Here is a 23,292-nt window from a genome sequence, read left to right as displayed (position 1 = left end):
AATAATACTTTTATTACAAAAATAGAATATGTTTAGTAAATACAAACTACAAGTTTTATGACATTCCCAACACATTGTACATCATTCTTACAAAACTATGCTTTTTATCTATGGGCCACATTCCATGGCCTATTTGTATGGAGCATAAAAAATATATATATGATATTGGCCAACAAATAGCTAGGTCCAATTACAAAAAAAAAGTAAAAGCAACTTGCAAACCTATAGAACATAAGTTAGAGTCAGTTAGTCTTGTCCAACATGCGCATGCAATACCTTCTTCTTAACAGCGAGGGAATAGGTAGAAAACCGTTTATAGAAAACTGTTTATTCTCTGAATATTATTAACAAAAAGATTTATAAAGGCCAACTGATCATCCTCATCCAGACCCTCAACTTGGTTGATCTGTCCAATGACTTTTTATCGCCTCCCAAACTCTAAGTCATATTTCTCTTTTTTCCACTGGACAAGTTTCTCCATTTGAGTTTCTTGGACGTCCATCGCTATTTGTACAATTTCAAGCATTTCATATTTGAAAGGAGTTCTCTTGCATTTTCTTCCTCTTGTATCATTGCTCGTTTCGACAAACCTACTAGTAGGTGTCACTGAGAAAAGGGCCATTAAAGCAAGTAGATCAGGTAGGAAATAAACGCATTTAATAAAAGTGAAAGGACCATTAAATAAAGAAAATAAATAACAATAGAAGATGTTTAAAACAGGCAACAACCAAATTTATGCCTAAGACAATCGATATGGAAAATTGGACATGACATTGGAAGTAAAATGAGACACAATTAATGAACTCAAGAAATGAATTTCACCTGCAAACAATCAATACAATTAAAAAATAGAACATGACTAGAATTAGAAAGAAAGAGACCCAATTAATCAAACCTATGAATTTCACTCAACAACAAGTAATAAAGGTGAAATTTGGAAGATGATAATAGAATTAGAATGAAACAAAACGAATTAATCAAAGGAATAAAGTTCACTCAGTCGAAGATCTCGAAATGATCTTCCAGTTCCGGGGAGAATTCGCAAAACTCCGTTTCCATCGAGAATTGAATGGAGTTTTCCCGTATTTCGACCGGAGAATCTAAGAGAGACATTACTGTCGAGATCCTGACCGAAAAATTCGACATTCCATGCCCTCGAAAAGGCCCCGTGGTTCCTCGAGTGCCAGCCGCGGAGAGGAATGCCATCAACTAGGGCGCTATTGGCCACTAACCACTCGCTCGCCGGCCGCTCAGGCTCCTAGTTGTTTGATGTAATATAAGCTTTGATTCATTTTTGGTTTTGTATTCATTTGATATTTCAATGAAACTTCCATGTGGGTGTAACATCCTTCAGCTAGGGCGACGGCGGGGCAAGGAATACAAAACGAGGGGTGGATCCAAGGAGGGGGGAAGACATATGAAAAATGGAACATGGAATTCGATTTAGGATGAAACAGAACCAATTAATCAAACAAATAGAGCTCATCGAGCAAACAAAAATCGGAAAATGGAACAAGATATGAGTAAGTAGAATGAACCAAAATCAATTAATCAAATGTTGGCATTGAAATGCAACATAGAATGGAAGTAAAACAAGACAGGGAACCTTTTTGTCAAATTTTTTTTTTAAAAAAAATGAATAATCAAACATGGAATGAAATGGAAAGTCAGAATAGAAAATTAACTATCCAATTTTTCAGAAATAACCATGTATCAATCGTACTCATCATCGACCAATTAGGGTTCAGAAAACAAATATGATTTAGACAGTATTCTCTCCCACCGAGCTCCAATGACTTAAACCAGCCCCTACCGTGTATTCGACAATCTACAACCAGAACAACATCAGAAAACAAAAACGACAAGTGGATCAAGTTATGGATGAACGTTGGACCATCGAAGCGGTAAGGGGTTTGGTTGGGGTTTTACTGAAGTGGTGAGGAAGAAAGGGGGATTGAAAAGTTTGGAAAGGGTCAAATCTGAAAATCAATAGACTTTAAAAAAAAAATAATCGACATAAATTGATAGATCTGAAAGTATACGAATAGAAAAGTAACATGCATTGATGAACGGAGATGAAAATTAGACGGAGAAAGCTTCAAATAGGACAAATCCGAGGGGAAGAGTGAAGGTCATGTGAGAGGTGAGGGAAGAGTACACGTGTGGTGACAAATGAAAGATGAGTGAAGAGTCGGTTGAGAGAGATGATGGAAGACTACACGAGAGATAGAATGTTTGCCAAACACTCTTTTCAAGTCATCATGATTGGATAAATTAAATGGGAGCAATCATATTGGGCTCCCAAGCAATGAGATGGCATCAAGCGATGTGATGGCATCAAATATCATATCAACTCGTCTCATGTTGGATCCCAAACAATCCCTAAAATATATATTTATTTTTACTTATGATAAAATTATATTTACATATTTTATTTTTATTTTATTTTATTTCATTTTTTAAAATTTATTCTCCGACAACTCCATCAACATTTTTTTAGTACTTTAGAAAGAAAATTTTTATAACATAAATCGAAACTGAGTTGTTAATATTAATTCAATATATGGAAATAATTATAAAAGAAATTGTATATTAACATTTTACTTTTTTTTAAAACGAAAAATTTAAATAAATAACTCGAATAACCTGAACTAACTAAATGAAAATTTGAATAAATAAATAACAATTTTTTGAAGGGTTTGTATATAGACTGTGATGTTTTACTATTATTTGTAAATATTTTCAGCAATTTTATCATTTAAAATATTTTTTTCGACAGATAAGTTTGTTTCATTATCATAGTCTTTTTTAGTATAAATTTAGGTAGCGTTTTTTAAAATTTTATTTTTCATATTATATTATATCCTTCAAGCATCCTTTTTATTAAAAATATTTTTCGCCTGTATTATTTAATGCAAACATAGATTTCTATGGACCACGTTGAATTTATTTTGTAGTACTAAAAAACTTCAATGAGAGCTTCAACATTAAAAAAATAATAATTCATTAGGGAGTAGCTTCCATTTAGTATAGTCCTAGACAACATCCCCTTGGGTTGCATTCTTTCAAAAAGTATGTTACACATAACCTTTCTATTTCATGTTTCTTACTTTATAAGAATTTGAACCATAAATAGTAACTATTTATGTTTCTAGATTTTTAGAAAATAAAAAACAAAAACAAAAACTTGTTCGTATCTTGCATCTTTTTTTCCCCTTACTTCATAGTTTAAAAATAATTTAATCAAATAATATAAAAAAATATATAACATATATTAAAATGTATAACGAACAATTTGCAATAATACAATTATTTCTGTTCTTCAAATGTTATCCAAATTTTGATCTGTAATTTTAATTGTTACTTGAGTCATTCACCTTGAGTAATGTCGACTTAAAACCAACATTATTTATTTTTATAAATTTTATGGTTGCAAAATATTAAAAATGAGACTAAATGCATGTCTAATTCAATAAATTCCATTTCTTTGATGTAGAAAAAGTAAGTTTTAAATTAAAAATTAAAAATTAAAAAAAAAACTTTTTAGAATGATTGTTTTAAATGATATAACTGTTGGAAATATTTTCATGTATAAAAAAATGTCAGTCTATTAATGATAAACCGTAATAGACATCTATCATTGAAATTGATAGATGTTTATTACGATAATAAAATTTTGTTATATTTATAAATAAGTTGGTTCATTTTCCTTTATTTGAAAACAATTCATTTTTTTTATAAGAATTTAAAAACTATATATAAATAAAAAATAAAAAAACAATATATATATATAACATTGCTTAGGGTTGTAGCCAAGGTCTCTTTGAATGCATTGAAACATGCAGTCCCCACAACCATATTATTAAATATTCATCAAAATGTCAATTTCAATTGATATTTCCAAGTTTAAGTGAATTCGACATCAACATGAAGATAGAAAAATCCACAAAACACAAAATAAAAATACCACAAATACAAATATAATATAAATAATAGACATATTAACTTATTTAAAAATTATAAAATGTTTATTTACTAACTTAAATTTATTTTTTGAATTTGTTGTTTTTATAATTTTTTTTAGAAATATCCATCGAAATCAATATTTTCATTGAAATTTCCAAAAATTAAGATCTTAATTATTTTCTTTGATATCAATATTTTAAACCTTGCTCACAATCAAAGCAAAAATCACCATTTCTTCCAAAAATACCACATAAATATAAAGAAAAATACAAAAACGAAATTAGTTTCTCAAATATGGCCCCTTTTTAAGAAAAAAATACTTTAAATTTAGAAACAAGAAACAACAACAGCGATCATCAAACAAGTCTATTCCTTAGAAAAATAAGAAACAAAAAACGAAATCGTTATCAAACGAATCCTAAACTTCCATCCGTCATCACAAGGACATCTCTCTCATAACCAGTCTTTACTGCCGTTGTTCTCAAACTCTCAAGCAACTCCAAAATATCCAAGTAACCGTCGAGAAAGCAACCACAAATATGGACTGATGAGGCCTCACTCCACTCCTCAACATCAAAGAAAACACACGCCAATCTTCTTCATATTCACCAATCTCAACAACATACCCAGATATCATAACCATCCACAATACAGAACTCCGCTCCTTCATCCGATCAAAAAGTTCAGAAGCCTCAACAACCATTAAAGAATGACATGACCCAGTAACAATCTGATTCCACCACACAACATTTCTCACATTGGAAGCTTTACATCATCAATTATAGTAACTTGCAAAAACATCTAGCTAAAGCTTTACTCATGGATGGCCTGGCAGGTAGCAGCTAGATTTTAAATTAATCATAGTGTAGAATTACTTCTTTTTTAAGATAAAAGAATCTTCAAGTATAATCAGTAGTAATTACTTTTATAGATAAAGAGAAGGATCCTGAAATCAACTGCAAAATGTATCCAATGTTGTCTACTTTCAAATGTATGGCAAAAATAATTCAGACAGGAGAACCTGCTGAAGGTTGATTCAATCTTCTGCAGATGCAGAGACGTGATGAGGGAATGTAGACCATACATCTTCCCATGTTCTCAGACCATCTGTAACATCTTTCACGACCGAGGCTGCCTCTTCCACGCTCACACGAATTTGGTCTTTGCTATCCCTCTCTCTAATTGTCACCGAAGATGCTGAATCAACAGTGATTGCAAAAGGAACACCGAGCTCATCTGTTCTTGCATATCGTTTTCCTATTGATGTACCTATTGACATTTTTTAACAAAGAACATACAATGAGCATCACTTAAAAAGGCAAGTGTGGTGAATTTTTTAATCAAAAGTGAGATGAAGATCGTGATTTTAAACCAAAAAGGGAAGTTACGAACGAGCAAAAAAGCTTTAACCCCCCACCCCTCCCCCCCCCCCCCCAAAAAAAAAAAATTGGACAAATTTCCATTAGCATGAAGTTCTCAAGTTTCTCTCCATGTTACAATTCAATTGTCAACTTCTTAAAACTTGAATCAATTTTACATCAGAACAACACAAAGTAAAGTTGAAAGTTCGTTCTTACCTGTGATGTCAATTTTATGGGAAATACCGGCAACGGTTAATGACTTTGAAATAACTTTAGCAACCTGCTCGTACTGTTGATTCTGAACAAGTGGGAAAACTGTGCACTTGATAGGTGCCACAAGGGGAGGAAATCTAAATACATTTAACTGCTCGTCCCCTGCTTTGCTTGGCCTCATGTAGTAAGAGTGTTCAAAGAGGCAATAGATAATCCGACCAATACCAAAAGAGGGCTCAATCACCGATGGTGTGAAAACCCTCTGATGTTCCTTCTTTTTCTCCTTGGAAATTGCAACCATACTCTTCTTGATCAAGACATTTTTCCCCAGTGTGCAGACATAGAACTCCACCTCTCCATTGGATTCTAGAGTTGCCTTCATCTCTAAGGCTTCTTTCTCCTTCATTGCCTAAACACATTGCAATACAAAGTCAGGTTTTCAAAAATTCACAGACGCTATAAATAACCCAGCAGATAAAGTTCCATAATGTACCTCCAGAGCTTCAACAACGTTCTTTTGACTTCCCTTGAAGGCAAGGCCAAGTTCTTTCTTAACAGGAGTAATGACCAATTTCTGTAGTTTAATTTCATGAGTACAGCATTGAAACAGACTTTTTCTTTTCCTTTCTTTTTTTTGCCATCAAGATACTTGCAAATCTCAAATAACTTCAGATGTAACAAGAAAGAGCAATACCTCGACTTCTCTCGGTTCTGCAAATTTCTCATGAGCTACAAGAGGAACACCACTTTTTTCCTATTAAAAGGAGAAGTAAAGGAAAAAACATGAGAGCCTGTTCTACATGCAACTTGAAACTATACAAAGACAATGTTAATGGTACAACTGTTAATTGGCATTTGGAGCACTAAGCTGGTTATTATAGTCAATGGGTTATAATAGTTTGTAGGTTACAATAGTCTATGTTTGGAGTGCAAAGTATTTTAGTCTGGACTATAATAGTCTGTGTTTGGGAGAAATAGTGAACACTGTAACAAAGAGTAGTGAGGATGAGTAGAAAATGATAAAACACTGTATCAAATACGAAACATTGTAACAAAGAGGATTTGGAATAGTATTACTGTAATTAATTATAGGTTATAATAGTTGGAAACCTCAACTATTATAATTGGAGCCCCGAACATAATAGCCCACTCCACTCACTTGAAGTTGGATACAAAATTTCCCCTTAAAAACACTTCTATCTTATAAATCCTACCAAATTATAAGGCAGTAAAAGTGAGCTCGATGAAACAAAATTACTTCTGGAATTTCTGCCATAAAATTAAAGGCATTGCCTTGAATTAGAATTATTTGTAAAGATAAGGTTTGGGCTGAATTCATACCGTATGAGCATGTAAATCATATGCAGATCTATCAGCAATACCAACACATTCAATCCAACCATAAGAACACTCAATCTCAGCATCCCAACAGTCAGCTGCATAATGAGCCATTTCATTTGCAAGGTGCTGCCGGAAACGCAAACGGTTTTTGTCTATGCCAAGACGAGTTAGAAAAAGATATACTCTCCCAATGAAGTAGCCAAGAGTTTCATTATTTACAGTTCCCTGCATCATAGTATAACATATCAACCTAGTAAACAAGGAGGAAATAAGGGAACGTAGTAGAGATAATCAATACACAAACCTTAGAAACTGCTTCACCCAATGGAATTTTCCTAGCAGATTTACCAGACATTTGCTCCTCTCTTGGAAACATCAAGAACTCCAAATTAGCAACATCGGCGAACTTTGGATGAGCTTTGTCTTCAGGATCAACAAAGTGCTCAATTTCTGCTAGTGTGAATTCACGAACTCTAAGCAGCCCTTGTCGAGGAGATATCTGAAATGAAACAGATGGACTGGGAATTTAACTTACACATCAAAGGGTACAAAATAGATAAACCTTGGACAAGGGCTAGCAAGAAGAACCATTTGAGAGCAACAGTCGCAAGAATCACTAAATTGGAGACATGGTAATGTAAAACATAGTAAAATACAGGTAATTCTTGTAATATTACTGTCTCATCTATACCATCTTGCAATTCAAGGAAATAGAATATAACCTCATTTCTAAAAGCCTGCCCAATCTGTGCTGCAGCAAAGGGTAGTTTGTTTCCATTGTAATAATACAAATCTTTGAAATTGACAAATATGCCTTGTGCTGTTTCAGGGCGCATGTACCTGCAGCATTTACATATTTACGCATCTAAGTTAATCACATAATGGATCGCATTGACCGAGAGTCACATAAGTCACAGGAAAAAGTCAACCATTTTCTCTTCTGTATAAAAATAAGATAAACCAAATAGTAAAGAGTTGTAACTTAAAAAGAAAATGGTTGCAATGTACTGATTTGGAAATGAAGTCGATAAAAATGAGGGAGAGTAAATTTGGATCAAATACTCACCCAGGCAGCAAGCCTGAGGGGCCAATTGATGTCTGAAACATTAAGTTGAATGGATAAGGATCAGATAGTGGATTCTTAGTATCTGGAGCCGTAATACCATATTCCTTAATTTTCGCACCCAGCTGATCAGCAGAAAGATCATCCAAGACAGCGAGAATATGCTTCAATTCCGCAGCCTTCTCAGAGGATATGCTAAGATCTTTCTGAAGTTTTTCATTACAAAAATCCTTAAGCAAGTGATCTGCCCGGTAGCAGGTCCCCGTTTTCTCATCCTTGACCATAAGGTCTGTGAACTTATCCACATGACCAGACGCTTTCAGGACTACTTCTGGTGTAACGCAAGGGCAGTCAACTTCCAACATATTTTCCTCAAGAACAAAATGCTACAAAAATGATCCAACAAAATAGACAAAATTAAGCCAGTTTCTTGACCATAACTGAATTGAACAGATTTTCATGTATATAGTAAAAGATAATGAATCCACTTCAGAATGAAAAAGAGGTTAAAGCCATTTCAATTAGCAAACCTGACGCCAAAAGGCAAGAACATTGGACTTGACTGCGCAACCGGGAGGACCATAATCGTACAATCCAGCAACCCCACGGTAAATCTTGAAGGACGGAATATAAAACAAACGTCTCTCAAGAGTATTACTCACAGTTTGCCGGAACGACTCCCTGTTCAAGGCACCATCGGCGCCGCCACCCCCACTAACAACCGCCTGCAATTGCTTCTCAATCGAAGCCTTCTCAATCTTCAAGCCATTCAAAGCGTCAATAGCAGCATCAATCTCGGCCTTGGCAGCACCAGCAGCCTTAAGGGCTCGAACAGCATTGCCTTGAGTTTCAACAGCCGAAAGCTTTTGAGAAAGGGCATTTCTGAGTGATGCCTCGGAAGAATCCATTGAAAACAGACGTGGGAAATTGTGGGATTGAAAGGAAATGGTGATTCTGAGATGAGAAATGAAATGGTGAGCAAGAGGAGTCGATGAGGATAGAAGAGACGATAGAAGGCGCATGCGAGATACGAAATGGGAATAGGGTTTATGATGGTGGGGCCATTTTGCTTTGAATATGGTACCACCAAAACAAAAATATCTTGCAAATGGAAATGGAATCCAAATGGAAATGGAATCCACACAAGTTCTTCTTTATCTTGTAACTAGGATTTATCGATCACAGAATAAAATTGAAGGGGTAGAAGAAGACGATACCAAATATTGCAGCTGAGGAAGAGGAGAAAATTCAACCGGCGATCGAACCAGCAAAACCCTAACGAATTCTTTTATCAAAAGATAAATAGTTAGTCAAAGAAGTTTGTGTTTTGTTGGGGGTGGGTCTTCAGTTAGAAAGTCTACTGTGTAGAGTATTTGTTGCAGTTTTTTTTTTTAAACATAAATTTAATTTAATTTTTTAATAACTATTTTGTTGGTTAACTTTTTGGACTCTTTTACTTAATTAAAGTTTGTGTAATGGTAATGGAATTATATCGATAGAGACCAATTAATGAGTTACAATCACAAATGTAATTGAATTACTTTTCATCCCGTGACAAATTCATATTTCTCATACTGTAATAGTACACTAGTGATAAGGATAACATAATTTTGAAATGCAAACTCATTGATTGCGCTCTGCTTATTAGTTAATTTGCATTTTTTTTTATTAAAGTGTGCCCTCGTGTCCATACAAGTAGAAAAAACAGGGTAAAAAACAATAGACCTAATTCATAGGGCTCACTTTTCAAATTACCATTCATTTATTACTTTTTCCCTTGGTGTAAACATGACCTTTGTTCAACTCTCAATTGAGATGTCAACTTAAAATTTTCACATATATTTTACAATAAAAAAAATACTTGTGTGTTACTTGTGTGTTTGTGCAGCTTAGATAATTGCTCAAAATAAATTTGTCATGTGGCAATTTTTTTCAAAAAATCTGAATTGTTTTTAATTTTTCTGTGTAAAAGAAAGGGATGCATGAAATTAGATACAGCTTATGGTGTCCTAATCATTGCTCTTTTACAATTTTCTACTAGTAACTATTGTTCACAAAGTAGACAAAATACTCTTATTTCATTCCAACGACAAAATTACAATTCGGGAGTGTAATATGAAAAAAAAAATGTTTGCCAAATGTTTTTAGAGTATTTGTATATTGTAACTATTTATAAACATGACATGGAAAATTTCAATAACATTATGTCCAAATATTTGTCCTTTGATGTTCTTTTAACATAAAAAAGACTTGAATTAGGATAAGTTGGAAATGCCTAAAAAATGTTTTTTTTTTTTTTTTTCAAAAAGTCGTTTGCTAAACTTTTTATTTATATAAACAAATGTTTGAAATAAAAACATCCACTAGTTTTATTATATTTTCTTAAAAGTGCTTTTAAACACAAGTTTGTGTTTGCTATATGTTAAAAATATTTATATGGATGTCAAAATACTATTTAACAATATTAACTAATAATTTAAATTTTATATTTAAAAATATTTACACCCAACCAAAAAAAAAAAATTCTTTGTTTTTGAGTTGATCATTAGATCTAGTCGTTGGAGAAGATTGAAGGAGTTGACTGCTATAGTGGTAATCACAAAGAATTGGGCATAGAAAGTGGTCATCGGAGTTGATTCTTAGAGGTAGTCGGCATATGTGGTCGTCGCTAAAGTTGTCGTTGAAGATGGTTGTTGAAACATTTTGCAGACGATGATTGTCAGTAAAGTGAGGCAACAGTAGTCACCAATGATATTTGTTGCTAGAGTTAGTTGTCAGTGGTGTTGACTGGTGGAATCTTTAAAAACATTAGAGGAATGAGAGAAAACGAGGAGAATACAAAGTTCTTCGATAAATGTGCAGACTTCAATAGTGAAACGCTATTAAAGTTGGTAGAGCACAGATATTTAATACTTATTTTTTAAGTTGGTAGGTCAAATTCGATTATTTTCATCAACTCAACTCAAGTTGATGAACCAAATATCTAAAAAAAAAAAAACAAACAAACAAACAAACAGTAGTTGCAAATATAACAATCAAATCCAAAATATTAACAGATACAATACAATACAAAAGAATTTGTAGATATAGAAAAATTTAAAACTAGCTCTCAGAGTCTATCAATGATAGACCATATCGTTAGTGATGATAGACGTCTATCCGCGATAAAGGCTCTCACTAATAGATTTTGCTATATTTATAAATTTTAAAAAATATTGTTATACACTTAATCATTATCCCTAAATATAGTACACTCATTACAATTTTCCTAAAGAAAAAGCACTTAAATATAGTTTGGAAATTGAATTTTGTTTAGAAAACACTTCTTTCATTTTAGCTGGTAATGATTTCATTTTTGTAGTTAGGTATTTTTTTTTTTCTTCCTTTCTTTTTGCAAAGGAGTCTCACAATTTATGTTGATTTTTATTACGTATGATCTTAGGGCATTTGATCTTGAATCAATTGTGTTTATTATTGAAGAAAAGAAACAAGATGAGAAAAAAATAGTGTTGTTGATATTAAAATAAGTAGTAAACCTCCAATACTCAATAATCATAGAAATAGAAATCTAATGCAACATGACCAATACTTTTTTTTTTTTTTTTTATTCTTTTGACAATATGATGAAGGAATCAAATTTCTAGTCTCGAGTATGTCCTATACTTATATTGACATAAACATGTGTTATTCATTTACAAAAAAATATGACTCGAAAGAATCAAGTTTCAGTATATAGGCCACTAATTAGCGTCCAAGAATCATAATTTTATGACTAAAGGCTTTGTTTGAGTTGATATAGCTTTTAAAATAATTTTCGTTAGCTTTGTTTTAAGAATAATCAGCTTTAAAATTAAGTAAATTAGTGTTTGGTAAATTTCAATTTTGAAAATGAAAAAGTATTTTACAATGTTTGGTAAATAAATACTAACTTGTTGCTTGATTGTAATGACAAAGTAGACATTATTATTTTAAACACTTTTACAATATTTTAATAAATATTTATTTTGTACAATAAAATAGAAAAATGATTTTAAATGACAAAATTGTTGAAAATATTAACAAATATAGTAAAATATCACAGTCTTCTTCGATAGACCACGATAGACTACTATATATGTCTATCATGACAAAGATTGTCATCTATCACGATCTACCGTGGTAATTTTGTTGTATCATATAAATTATTTTGGTTCATTTTGTTATATTTGAAAACAATCCAATAAAATATTAAGAGAAGCCATTATTATACTATATAATATCCAACCAAATATTTTTCAATTAAAATAAAAAAATAAAAGTTCATTAGATAAATCTTCTTGTCATCAAATTTGTAACAACATAATCTCTTAATTATGAATGTGAAAATTTTTGAAGTATTTCTCTATTTTTTATTGACATAATAATTATGAACATTCCAATTTCTCTCCACATGTGGATCACTTTTATCATTTTCTTATATAGTTGTGCAATATTTATATAGACCTCTTACATTTATATATATATATTTTTTTTATTTTGTCTACACTCTAAAAATCTCATTTATTGATACAAAATTAATTTAACATTAGAAAATACTAAAAAAATAATAATAAAAGAGCACTAATTTATAAAGTAACAAAGTTGAAGATTACAAGCATACAACCAAAGTTTGTTAGTGGAGGTATATTTTTAGGAGGATAAAATAGAGTTTTAAAGTTGGTTAATGGATGCTACATAATTTTAGGAAATCTATTCTAGAAAGCTACTAAATACCTAATTTTGTTAAGTGGTTCTATGAAAATTAATATATAATCAATTTTATCAAACACTTTAAAATGGTTAGAATTGCTTCAAAATCACTTTTATGCATTCTAAAATCAATTTTAAACGGATTCTAAATGACTAAAAATACTTGATTTTTACTAATTGTTTAAAAAAATATCTATATTCTTTCAAAAGTTACAATATTGCCATGTTTCAAACTATTATAGGAGAATAAACTCATTAGAATGTTGAATGAAAATTAAGATAGACATAGAAGCGATCTGAAACTGGTTTGATAGTCCCAACTTTTGTTTCTAGTCACCGATATATTGTTATAACTCTTAATTTATGTAGAAAATTCTAATAAATTTTTATTCCAATAGTTGTTTTGAAACATTTGAGGGCAATACTTCAATTTTTTTTTTTTTAAAAAAAACGAGTATTTTAAAAATAATTGACAAAATTCAGAAATTATTTTTAAATATATACAATTTTGCCTATTTTATTTTCCATATTGAAAGAAGTAAACTTCATCTCGTAGAAAACCAATTATGTCATGCAGAAAATGTGGCCTTAATTAGGATCTAATTCGAACCACGTGCAATCATTTTATGATTTAGAAAAAGATTGTCATGAACAAACTCAATAAAAACTAAATATTTTATAGTTGAGCTAAATTAGATTTTGTGTTTAGATAGAGCTCAAACAAAAGAATAGGTTCAATCCATGGTGGCTACCTATCAAAGATTTAATATGGAAAATTATCAAAAATAGCACGTTTAAGTTTTTATCTTACAAAACTAGCATCTTTTTTTAAAATTCGTAAAAATAGTTTTTCTCAATCCATTTTGGACGAGATCGACTATGAGATTTCAATTAGAAAATAACATTTTCCAACTTCTTGATTATTTGGGGCTTTCTCAGTACTCAGATTATACATCAAGATCATGTACATCTCAATATTAATCTTGAGTAAAATAACACTCGGCCGGATTCTATATATTTGAGTTTTCTCAATGACATCTCGGACATAATTAACACCAAAATTTATATATTTGAACTTTCTTGGTGAAATGTCAAGCAGGCCGAAATTCTATATATGTCCTAAATCTTGCCCAATTTTTCACAAAATTTGATCTTCTCCAAAATTTAAAAATATTGAATCAATTTGAAAATTTTAATTTGATAATTGGAATACCCATTTGAAATTTTAGAAATTTATATAATTATGAAAACATAAATTAATCTAAAGATTTGAAAAATTATGCAACAATTTAATACAATATCTTGAGAAGATTACCTGCATAAGCAAAATAATGATTTTTTAATTAATTCTTGATGGTCGATCCCACCTGAGATTGATAAAAAATATATATATATATTTTTACGAATTTTCAAAAAGCATGATAGTTTTGGAAGGTGAAAACTTAAATGTGCTACTTCTTACCATTGTTCATTTAACATCTTACAGATTTTCTTATCTTAGAAGATCAAACAATTTAACCAATAAAATTAATCAAAATACACATCAGCTACGGATATCACGCATATTAAAAAAAAATAAACAAAAATTCCAAATAACTAAACTGATTTAAATTATATTATTACATGCACAGAAAAATCCTTTCATCTCATGTCTAGAAAAACCCACCCAAAATGCCATCTAGTTCTCATTTTTCAATGATGAACATTGATCTCTTGTGAAAAAGAGAGAATTTCATACTTTTTTCTTAATTTGAAACTTGAAACTGGAAACTGGAAATTGTAAAATATTCTCTGTTGTTTCCATGTTAACGTATATAAAAAGCAAAATGAAAGAATGAGAGAAAGAGAGAGAGAGAGAGAGAGATGAAGTCAAGAAAATATAGAACATTCTCTATTAAAAAGAAAAAAAATAGCAAAGTAACAGGATGACATCTAACTTGTTTCAAGGAACTCTTCAAAATGTTTTTACACACATCTCTTCTCCTATTCCTTTTGGGTATATCTAGTACAAGTGGCGAATCAGGTTTGTTAGAAACCTGGAATTGGGCTATGTCCCCTAATTACTCTCTCAGGATCATCACCACAATGCCTTGTATGTACACACAACTGCCTGTTAGATATCTTTCTCTATCCTCTGCTCCTTCAAGACGTTTCGAATAGAACCCGACGCTCTATAAGTTCCGATAACACACTCCTCATTTTATCAATCGAAACTGGTTTTAGTATTAGCCCATCCATGCCAGCTCTGAGGCAGCTCTCCTTTGTTACTTTGTCTGAGTTCCCAGTGAGTACTACCATGAATGGTCTTTCATGGCATTTCGTAAATTTTTCACGAATGCGTATAGCTAGTTCATAACCATCAACACCAGGAGTGCAGATATCCATGAAAACTACCTTGTGTTCCTGGGAGACGACTCTTAAGAACTCCTCAATTGAGCCTGCTGTTGTTACCTCACAACCAAGATGTACAAGAAGTCCTTTCGTTACCGACCGACTAACTCTGTGAAAGGAAATGCAGAATGATCATTAGAACTTGGAAGGCAATTCCAACAAATTTAGCATGTCTTCAAATTCGAAAAGTGTAAATCTCAGAAACATAAATTAAACAAGTCGGTGAACGGCTTGGATCAATATTTGTGTCAAACAATGACGTACCAGAAACCTAGATTATTAATAGAATACAAACAAGAAGAATGTTTCCAAAAAAGTCATAAGCTCAATCTAGGTTGAATTCCAGTAGCCATCCACGACTCAACTTATCCAAGCTTTTTAGGATCATATACCACTATGTTGGCTGCAAAAATGGAATTTGAGATTAATTTGTAGCTAGATGGAAGCAAATTGATCTTTGGAGATGGTACCAAGGACGAAACTTTCATTCTATCTTCATGAACATCAGCTAGGATGATTTTATAGAAACTATTGTGAAAGCTTATTTGCCCCAACTCATTCTATCTTATTCGCCTTCTCTAGGATTAGACAAAAGAATGTTTCTTTGACATAAATTCATGCACTGATTATCAATTGGGAGCGCCTGGAGTATGTGGTCTAGTACACCCGAACCAGAAAAAGACACTCAGAGGATGGGGGGGAAGGAATTGAAAGGTGAGGGGAGAAAGTTGAAGGAAAAGGCAACTTGTCAAGAACAAAAGAACAAAGAAAATATTGTTACCAACCTAAATACTCTCTCTTTTCTTCCCTACAAAAACTACTAAATTTAGACAACAGTGTCTAGCTTTACGGTCAAGGTATCGATTCTTTCCTCTGAGGTTGGAGGTTCAAATTTCCATTTGGATAATTATTGTACTTTAAAAAAAAAGTCAAAATCAAAATCTAGACACTCTCTGTTGACCATTTGGTGAAGGGTCAGGTGCATTTATCAACAGAAGGCATAGCCTTGTTGTGGTATTACTTTTGCCTTATGCATACTTCCACAGGAAATTTATTATATTTCTTCGTGTTTAGATTTTTGTTTTTGTCTTCTCTAAAAAGACTTCTCATTATCTTACCAGCTTACTTCAACATTCTCCTGCGTTTTTACCACAGCAAAAACGATTGCAAGATAATAAAAAAAATGCCACCGAATCCTACAAACTACAGAATTTGGTGACTCTGAAATTCATGAGGACTTGCTACCCTAAGTAGTTGACTCAAGACGCTTTGGACCTAAAGCCACATGATTGTGCTCAAAGTTCCTTTACAAGAATGTCAAATCTTCAGGATAGGGACACAATTGTGACTGAAGAGTTTAAATGTTTCTACAGATAAGAGAATTTGATCTTGTGTCACTGCCGTGTATAACAATAAAAAAACAGTTTATTCCAATCAAATTAGAGCAGCTTTTCACCACAAAGGCATCTCACAAAGAATGTGCAATTTTCCACATTTTGATTAATTTCCTTCTCGAATAATCTACTTCTTCTCATTCAAAAGGAAGAAATCATTATGAACAATCATGTTAGAAATTACATTTACACATGAATAAAGAAGTAACAACTTCAAATTTTGAAAGAAAAATAGGTAAAATGTTACTAACCCATTATCGTCCATAACGAGGACTTTGAGTCCAGGAAAACTTGTATGAGTGTTGTTTTCATGAATTTTTGATGTAAAGGGAAGCTTTGATTCATTTGATTGATCAGCAATTCCAAGTTTTACAATGAAAGTGGCTGTACATCCCTTTCCAAGACCTTCACTTTCAAGCCATATATGTCCTTCCATAAGATTCACAAACCTGATCACATAGCACATAAGGAAAGCTATATGAGGACCATATCTTCATTGGTGTGTGGGAAACAAGGCTTGTAATCAATAAGGGATAATTTGAGACCAATAAGAGAAAAACCAGCTATAAACATTGTACCTTTTACAAATTGCAAGTCCAAGTCCACTGCCACCAGAGTTTCTTGGTCCTACTGTAGTTTGTGCAAATTTCGTGAACAACTTTGGAATATCTTGAGGGCTAATTCCGGATCCAGTATCTTTTACCTATATATGAAGAAAAAGTTTGTAACATCTTTTCCACATATTGATATTAATATTAGAAGACTTATCTTCACAAATGAAAAATCGTTCAATTCTAAATGTGAAGTAAACAAACCTGTACACGTAAATAAAAGTGACTATCACTTGGCACAGGGTGAAAATCTGGAATTCGAATTTCTCTGAAGGTTTCGGATTTTGCAACAATGGCTGAGATTGATATACTACCTTCTTTTGAAAATTTCACAGCATTACCCACAACATTAAGAATAGCTTGCATGAGACGTTTCTCATCACCAATGGCCAATATTGGCAAATCAGAACCCAAATGTAAGGTCAATGACAACTTTTTGACTAGTGCCACAGGCTTGATCAAGTTAAGCACCTGCAACAATCAGGGTTGATTTTACATTATCAGATAGGTAGTAGTTGTTTGAAACGAAGTTAATTATATAAAATTGATTGTCAGACCTCTTTGAAAACGGCGTGGAGATTAAAAGTCCCAATGTCCAGTTGTAGACTACCGTCTTCAAGCCTTGAAAGATCCAGAACATCATTTATCAAAGTAGCTAAAAGGTTACTGCTTTTTAATATTGTTTCAACCATCAGGCGTTGCTCTGGTGTAAGTTCAGTCTCTTGTAATAATGAAGAGAGGGCAATAATCGCATGCATCGGAGTTCTCATCTCATGGTTCATGACAGCCAAGAAATCATTCCGGGCACGTATTGCCGTTTCTGCTTCTCTCCTGGCTAGATCAAGGGCAACATTCTGCTCCATTAAGAGATCTCTTGCCCTCATTGACTCTTCTAAGATTGCAGCATGAGAAAGAGCAACTGCTACCTGATTTGAAATGTACATACATTGATTAATGATCAGAAAAGATTTATCAGGCCACCAAAAATCAAATATGTTCTTCAAATAAACAAACTTCACTCTCACAATTACCATGTTTTTACTTAATTTAATAATGTACCAAGTAATATAGATATGATTTTCTAATCTACATAACTAAGTAACTACTCTAGAATACCAAGACAGAAGATGATATGTAATTTTAGTTTAATTCTTTTCTTGAGGTTACATGGGTTACTAACTGGTCTTGCTCGTACTACCTCAAGAACTGGATAAAACAAAAGTACATTTTTGTTGTTTGCTATAAGAAGAAAATGTAATTTTTGTTTTAATCATTTCTTGGGGTGGTCCACCAGTTGAACATGCAAGGATCCACTATCCAAATTCAGTATGTCTCAAACGATGCAACTTTTGGTTTTATGCATTTATTGAAATGGTATACTACAGGAGCAAAACCCTGGCCCAGGCAACAACTAGAAGAGATCACCATGCAATAAATTCATAAGGCCTGTCCACCTGTCTAACATGCCAAGATTCAGCTCCACGCTGCAGCAAAGTTAAAGCAACTGCTTTAACTGTTCTGAATTATAGTTTAAAATCAACCGTGGAATAATAGTATAGTGTTGATATTTATAAGATAAAAAAGTTCAGATTATCTACAACTTGGATGAGAAGCGGTAATAGATGGAAATTCTAGACAAACATGTTGCATTTAACTTCTTATCAGATTACACAGAGGAGTTTTATTAAAGAAATGCCGCCAACAAGTGAATGAATACCTGATCAGCAACAACTTCAACCAGCTCCAACTCATGAACGCGCCATTGTCTAGCACTATCTGATGGAAGCATCAAAACCATAAGCGCATATCGCTTAGTTGAAAGCTCTGGCCAATCATTTATTTGAAAATTAGAAAGATGCAATAGAGGGACACGAACAGCAACAACCTCTCCAGGCACGTATCTCCCAGCAAGAGGTCGTAGCCTCGCCACTGGGCAATTTGGGGATATTTTTACTGCACGGTTACTACTAAAAACTTGACTGATCACCGGGAGATTGATGGGGACAGTATATCCCACTGGATTCTGCTGATGAAGAGTATAGGATAGTTGAAGTTCTAATCCAGTACGAGTTGGCATCCAAAGTGCACACTCTTCCAAAGCCAAAGTTCTTCCCAGCTCAACAAGAGTGGTTTTTAGTATCGTATGTCTATCAAGAGTACTCCTAATTTCATGAGTAAGCATCCTTACGTGTCGACCAGTTTCTTCTTGGGTACGAATGAGTCCCATTTCCCTATCCAATTCAGCAGCCTTGTTTTTCAAAAACAACTCTCTAGTTTTAACACTCAATAAATCTGGTATAATATGTACAAGCATAAGGGCAGTTGCACATGATACCACAGCAGTTAAAACCTTTGCAGTGGTCATTACTACTGCTACCGTTCTTGAATGCATGGTGAAGGTCCATAAGTTAATAAGATGTGTTGCCCCACAAAGAACAATGAAAGCACCAAACTGAACAAGAACCCATCTGTAAGGAAACACTGCAGATTTCTTTACGAAGTAAATGAGCTCCAACGGGATTGAGAAGTATGCGAGCGCAATGAAGAAATCAGAGATATACTGATACTTCATCAACAGCTCATCAGCAGGCCATTGTGGCTCAATGCAATAACAAGTCTCCATGGCGACCACACCTCGCTGGCCTATGATTTACCTGTTTATCTGGTTCATGAAAACAAAAACAGATTTATACCAATGAATACACCAAGTCAGAGATACATGTTCATATAGCAACTCCAACTTGGGCAACGCCTTCGTGTCTGTGCTTGTTAGAAGAAAACATTCCCAATGAAATATCAGCCAACACCAACCCACCCCTAAAGAACATAAGAAGCAGATAATACATCGAACAGGGACACTCTGCTTCTTCTCTACGCTAATGTTTATCTTCAAAACCAACCAACAAGACCCATTTTATGTTTGCATAAATCTTTGTAGACAAAATTCTGGGTTCTTGTTCATAGTTGATATCACAATTTCATAACCATGACAGACACCAGATCCACCATGAGAACAAAACATATTAGTAATAAAAACTCATTCCACGTCAAGAAAATCTCGACCTAGAATAACTCAACAACATACTCAACCATTCGACCGACTTCAAAATCTAAAGCACCAAAACCCAGATGAAATAACAACCACCCCAGCTCAAGATCAGTTAAAAAACACACAATCCCGTTCTAAAAAACACATTTCGCAGCACCCATTTCATCAAACAAACGATTCAAACTCAAAACACTCCAAAAATCAACCCCCACCCCCCAAAAACAACACCAAAACTCAAAAAGAGAATTATCAATCAACCAATTACCTGGGTTCTTTTGCTCATTTGAGACAAACAACAAAAAGAGAAGAGAAAACCACCAAACGGCAACTTCAATCGTTCTTCACGTTTAACCCCACAAAGGGTGTTTGTTCCACCATTTTTCTCCCAAATTTCGGAGACCCAGAAAGGTGTTTAGAGTCTAAATGCAATGTTTCTGGGTATTTTCAATTCAATTTCACCTTTCTCTCTCTAACTTTATTTATTTTTTTTCCTGGGTGTGGTGGGGTTTTGAGAGTTCTGAGACAAGCAAACGGAAAGTGAAGAAATTGAGAAGGAAAACATTTAAGTCAACGTCGGTTCCATCTCTCTTACACTCCACTTCCTTTTATCCACGTCCTTTAACGCTAACCCCATTTCCCCCTCTCTCTCCCTCCACATTTTTTTTATTCATATTCTTTTTGGAAATAAATGTTTATTTTATTTTAATTTAATTTATAATATTCAGATTCATGCACCATCTCAATAGAGTTAATTAATTATAATTAAATGTTAAAAAGTTGCTTGAAAGAACGGATAGTGATGGGTTATGACCCCATTTTGTGTACTTTTTTCTTCAGTGGGGTCCCAATTGTTTAATTGATAAATTATGGAATTTAGTGAGAAATAACAAAAATTCCCCTTTTTAAGTAGGGTTGTAGGGTGGAGGATACAATGAAAATTACACCAAATTTACCTCTTTTGGATATAAGGGTTATAAAAAAATAAGAGAGGTTGAGTTAGTTTACGTGTTGGTTGAGGATTCAAACTTTTGATTTTTTTTTCAGTCAATAATGATATATATTTTGTTCAATTAAATCATGCTCGTGTTAGTTAAGAATACGCGTTGTTACATTTTTAATGTGTTTTTAACTTATACATGAGAAAGTTAGAAAGTTAAAAAAGGTTTTTATTTACAAATTAGAGAAAAATGTATTTATTGTGGTTATTTGGAGAAATGTTAAATAAAATTCATTAATTATATATTGATTATCAATATAAAAAATGTAGTATGAATATCTAGTGTTTCCTTTTCTCAAATCACACAATACAACACACCTATTAATATGATGAAATGTACAAGCATACAACGAAAGCAATCAGAATCAATAAACACTCTAATTACACTTAATTCGAGTTTCAAAGCATGCAAAAAATGTTTAGGGTTTCAAGAATACAATATCTTTGAAGAATTCCACAAAATCCAAGCTGCTCTCTGCGAATTTGAGCTTCAGATCAACAGTAGACCACCAAAAGTATCTTCTTCATTATTCTCAGCCTAGGATTTGAATGGTGGAACTCATATTTGAAGTCAATTGGGTATGGAACAAAGAGGGTTTTGATATAGAGGGAGAATTTATATAGAATTTCAAAAATCCAGCAACCTCTTCTTTTTTTCTCAGAAATTTTAGTTCTTTTATGTATCAAATACAAGCAAGCACTTCACATCTCAGCCATTGACACTTCAAATGACACTCACATAAAGAGCTAGGTGTTGATTTTGTGTTTAATCCACCAAGCAACCAGAAAATGTGGATTTTTTTCCCTAACCAAATCAATTTTCAATTTTCAATTAATTTAATTTTAAAAATTAATCAAATACAAAATTCAATTTCTAAAAATTGAATTTAAAATTGAATAGTAATTTGATTTTAATTAATTAAACAAATTTAGTATCAAATATTAAATTAATCAATCATCTAATTTTAAATATGAATCATATTCATGTAGTCAATATTTTAATATTTTAAACTCTTCAATTTCGTTTAATTTCAACAAAATTAAACGTTAATTATATCAAATATAATTATCCAAACCATAAATTGAATTTCAACATTTCAAATTCAAACCCTAATTTAGAATTTGAATACTTCAAATTGAAACCCTTCGATTTTAAACATTTCAAAACCACTCAATTCACTAATCCAAAGTGTTAATATTTTACGAGCTAGTAGAGGAACATTATCTACAGATCATGAGCTCCAACAATTTGAAATTAATTGGCTGAACTCTTTAGATTGAATTAATCAATATTCGTTAACTGCCAAGACACACTACTATAGCTCGATAGTTGCACTCTTTTCACTGTATATATAATTCTGTCCACTTGGTTTAACCATAATCAGTAAGTCAATCATTCACAGGTTATTCGTAATAACGACTGGGTCAAATATTGTTTTACCCCCAAATATACATTTTGTTCTTTAAGTTCCACTGATCCTCTATGAAAAATTGATTTATGATCCAATCACTAAACCAAATCCCTCTCGGGCCATTGAGAGGGTGAGGTCCATTGTTCAAGACATGGATTCAGTATTTAAGAGAACAACCTCTCTACTATCCCTAAATTGGGTAGGTGTGAATTTCGTTTAGCACCCTATGTCCCCAGCTATCTACCCAGTCTTACTCCTAAATGGGAGGCTTATTGTGTCGGCATTGTTGAGTCAACCATCACCTATACAAATCCAAGGATGATCTCGAATAAATAGGAGTTCATAGTTAGCTCAGGATAAAGATCGAGTTACCTAGGTAATCGATTCGAAACAGTCAATCTTAAACAGTAAACACCATTATAAAGTAAGAGTGATTTATTTATTGGTCCAATCTTATGCAAACTCATTGCATATGACGTCCCCGCTCCTCATGTTACTACATGAACGAATCAGGATCATTTTATTTGTAGCACTTTATAACAAATTTTAATAACTACAAAGTGAGTCACGTCCAATAGTGTTACCAAAATAAGACACTCAACCTTATTCATATACTATAGACCGTTTTGGCTATTTACTCGAACTTGATCCATCTTTATGTCGCCACACAAGTTCAAGTATTCATATAATGGTCATGGGTCTTTAGTTTATTGGATTTAGTATTTACAAGTGCAATTTACATATTCAACAACAATTTTATCAAATA

At 32.7% G+C, this 23,292-nt stretch overlaps 2 protein-coding genes across 2 annotated transcripts; both read right to left on the bottom strand.

The window, feature by feature from the left end:
• Positions 1-4,790: 4,790 nt before the first annotated feature.
• Positions 4,791-9,244, bottom strand: LOC120079843 (glycine--tRNA ligase, mitochondrial 1-like). The gene is made up of 9 exons (XM_039034273.1): positions 8,475-9,244; positions 7,948-8,330; positions 7,604-7,721; positions 7,186-7,380; positions 6,882-7,106; positions 6,235-6,294; positions 6,034-6,114; positions 5,544-5,949; positions 4,791-5,235 (listed from the first exon to the last, which is right to left on the bottom strand). The coding sequence occupies exons 1-9, from the start codon at positions 8,964-8,966 to the stop codon at positions 5,003-5,005; spliced, it is 2,193 nt and encodes a 730-aa protein (XP_038890201.1). The 5' UTR covers positions 8,967-9,244; the 3' UTR covers positions 4,791-5,002.
• Positions 9,245-14,536: 5,292 nt separating this feature from the next.
• On the bottom strand, positions 14,537-20,716 carry LOC120079622 (ethylene receptor 1). The gene is made up of 7 exons (XM_039033875.1): positions 20,383-20,716; positions 18,786-19,730; positions 17,626-17,994; positions 17,273-17,539; positions 17,036-17,160; positions 16,709-16,906; positions 14,537-15,172 (listed from the first exon to the last, which is right to left on the bottom strand). The coding sequence occupies exons 2-7, from the start codon at positions 19,689-19,691 to the stop codon at positions 14,815-14,817; spliced, it is 2,223 nt and encodes a 740-aa protein (XP_038889803.1). The 5' UTR covers positions 19,692-19,730; positions 20,383-20,716; the 3' UTR covers positions 14,537-14,814.
• Between the last annotated feature and the right edge of the window lie 2,576 nt (positions 20,717-23,292).

The sequence above is a fragment of the Benincasa hispida genome, chromosome 6 (genome assembly GCF_009727055.1).
Source record: "Benincasa hispida cultivar B227 chromosome 6, ASM972705v1, whole genome shotgun sequence".
In the NCBI taxonomy this organism is placed as follows: domain Eukaryota; kingdom Viridiplantae; phylum Streptophyta; class Magnoliopsida; order Cucurbitales; family Cucurbitaceae; genus Benincasa; species Benincasa hispida.
Note: the sequence above shows the minus strand (reverse complement) of the source record. Positions and strands in the feature narration are given on the sequence as shown.

What these genes read in the sequence shown, in the direction of transcription:
- LOC120079843 (XM_039034273.1), bottom strand. Translation starts at nt 8,966, where the DNA reads ATGCGCCTTCTATCGTCTCTTCTATCCTCATCGACTCCTCTTGCTCAC. An exon ending in TTCTTGCCTTTTGGCGTCAG is followed by an intron (nt 8,331 to 8,474) that starts GTTTGCTAATTG and finishes TCATTTTTGTAG; the next exon opens with CATTTTGTTCTTGAGGAAAA. An exon ending in CCATAAAATTGACATCACAG is followed by an intron (nt 5,236 to 5,543) that starts GTAAGAACGAAC and finishes AAATGTCAATAG; the next exon opens with GTACATCAATAGGAAAACGA.
- LOC120079622 (XM_039033875.1), bottom strand. Translation starts at nt 19,691, where the DNA reads ATGGAGACTTGTTATTGCATTGAGCCACAATGGCCTGCTGATGAGCTG. An exon ending in GGACTTGCAATTTGTAAAAG is followed by an intron (nt 16,907 to 17,035) that starts GTACAATGTTTA and finishes CTATGTGATCAG; the next exon opens with GTTTGTGAATCTTATGGAAG. An exon ending in CTCGTTATGGACGATAATGG is followed by an intron (nt 15,173 to 16,708) that starts GTTAGTAACATT and finishes TTCCTTTCACAG; the next exon opens with AGTTAGTCGGTCGGTAACGA.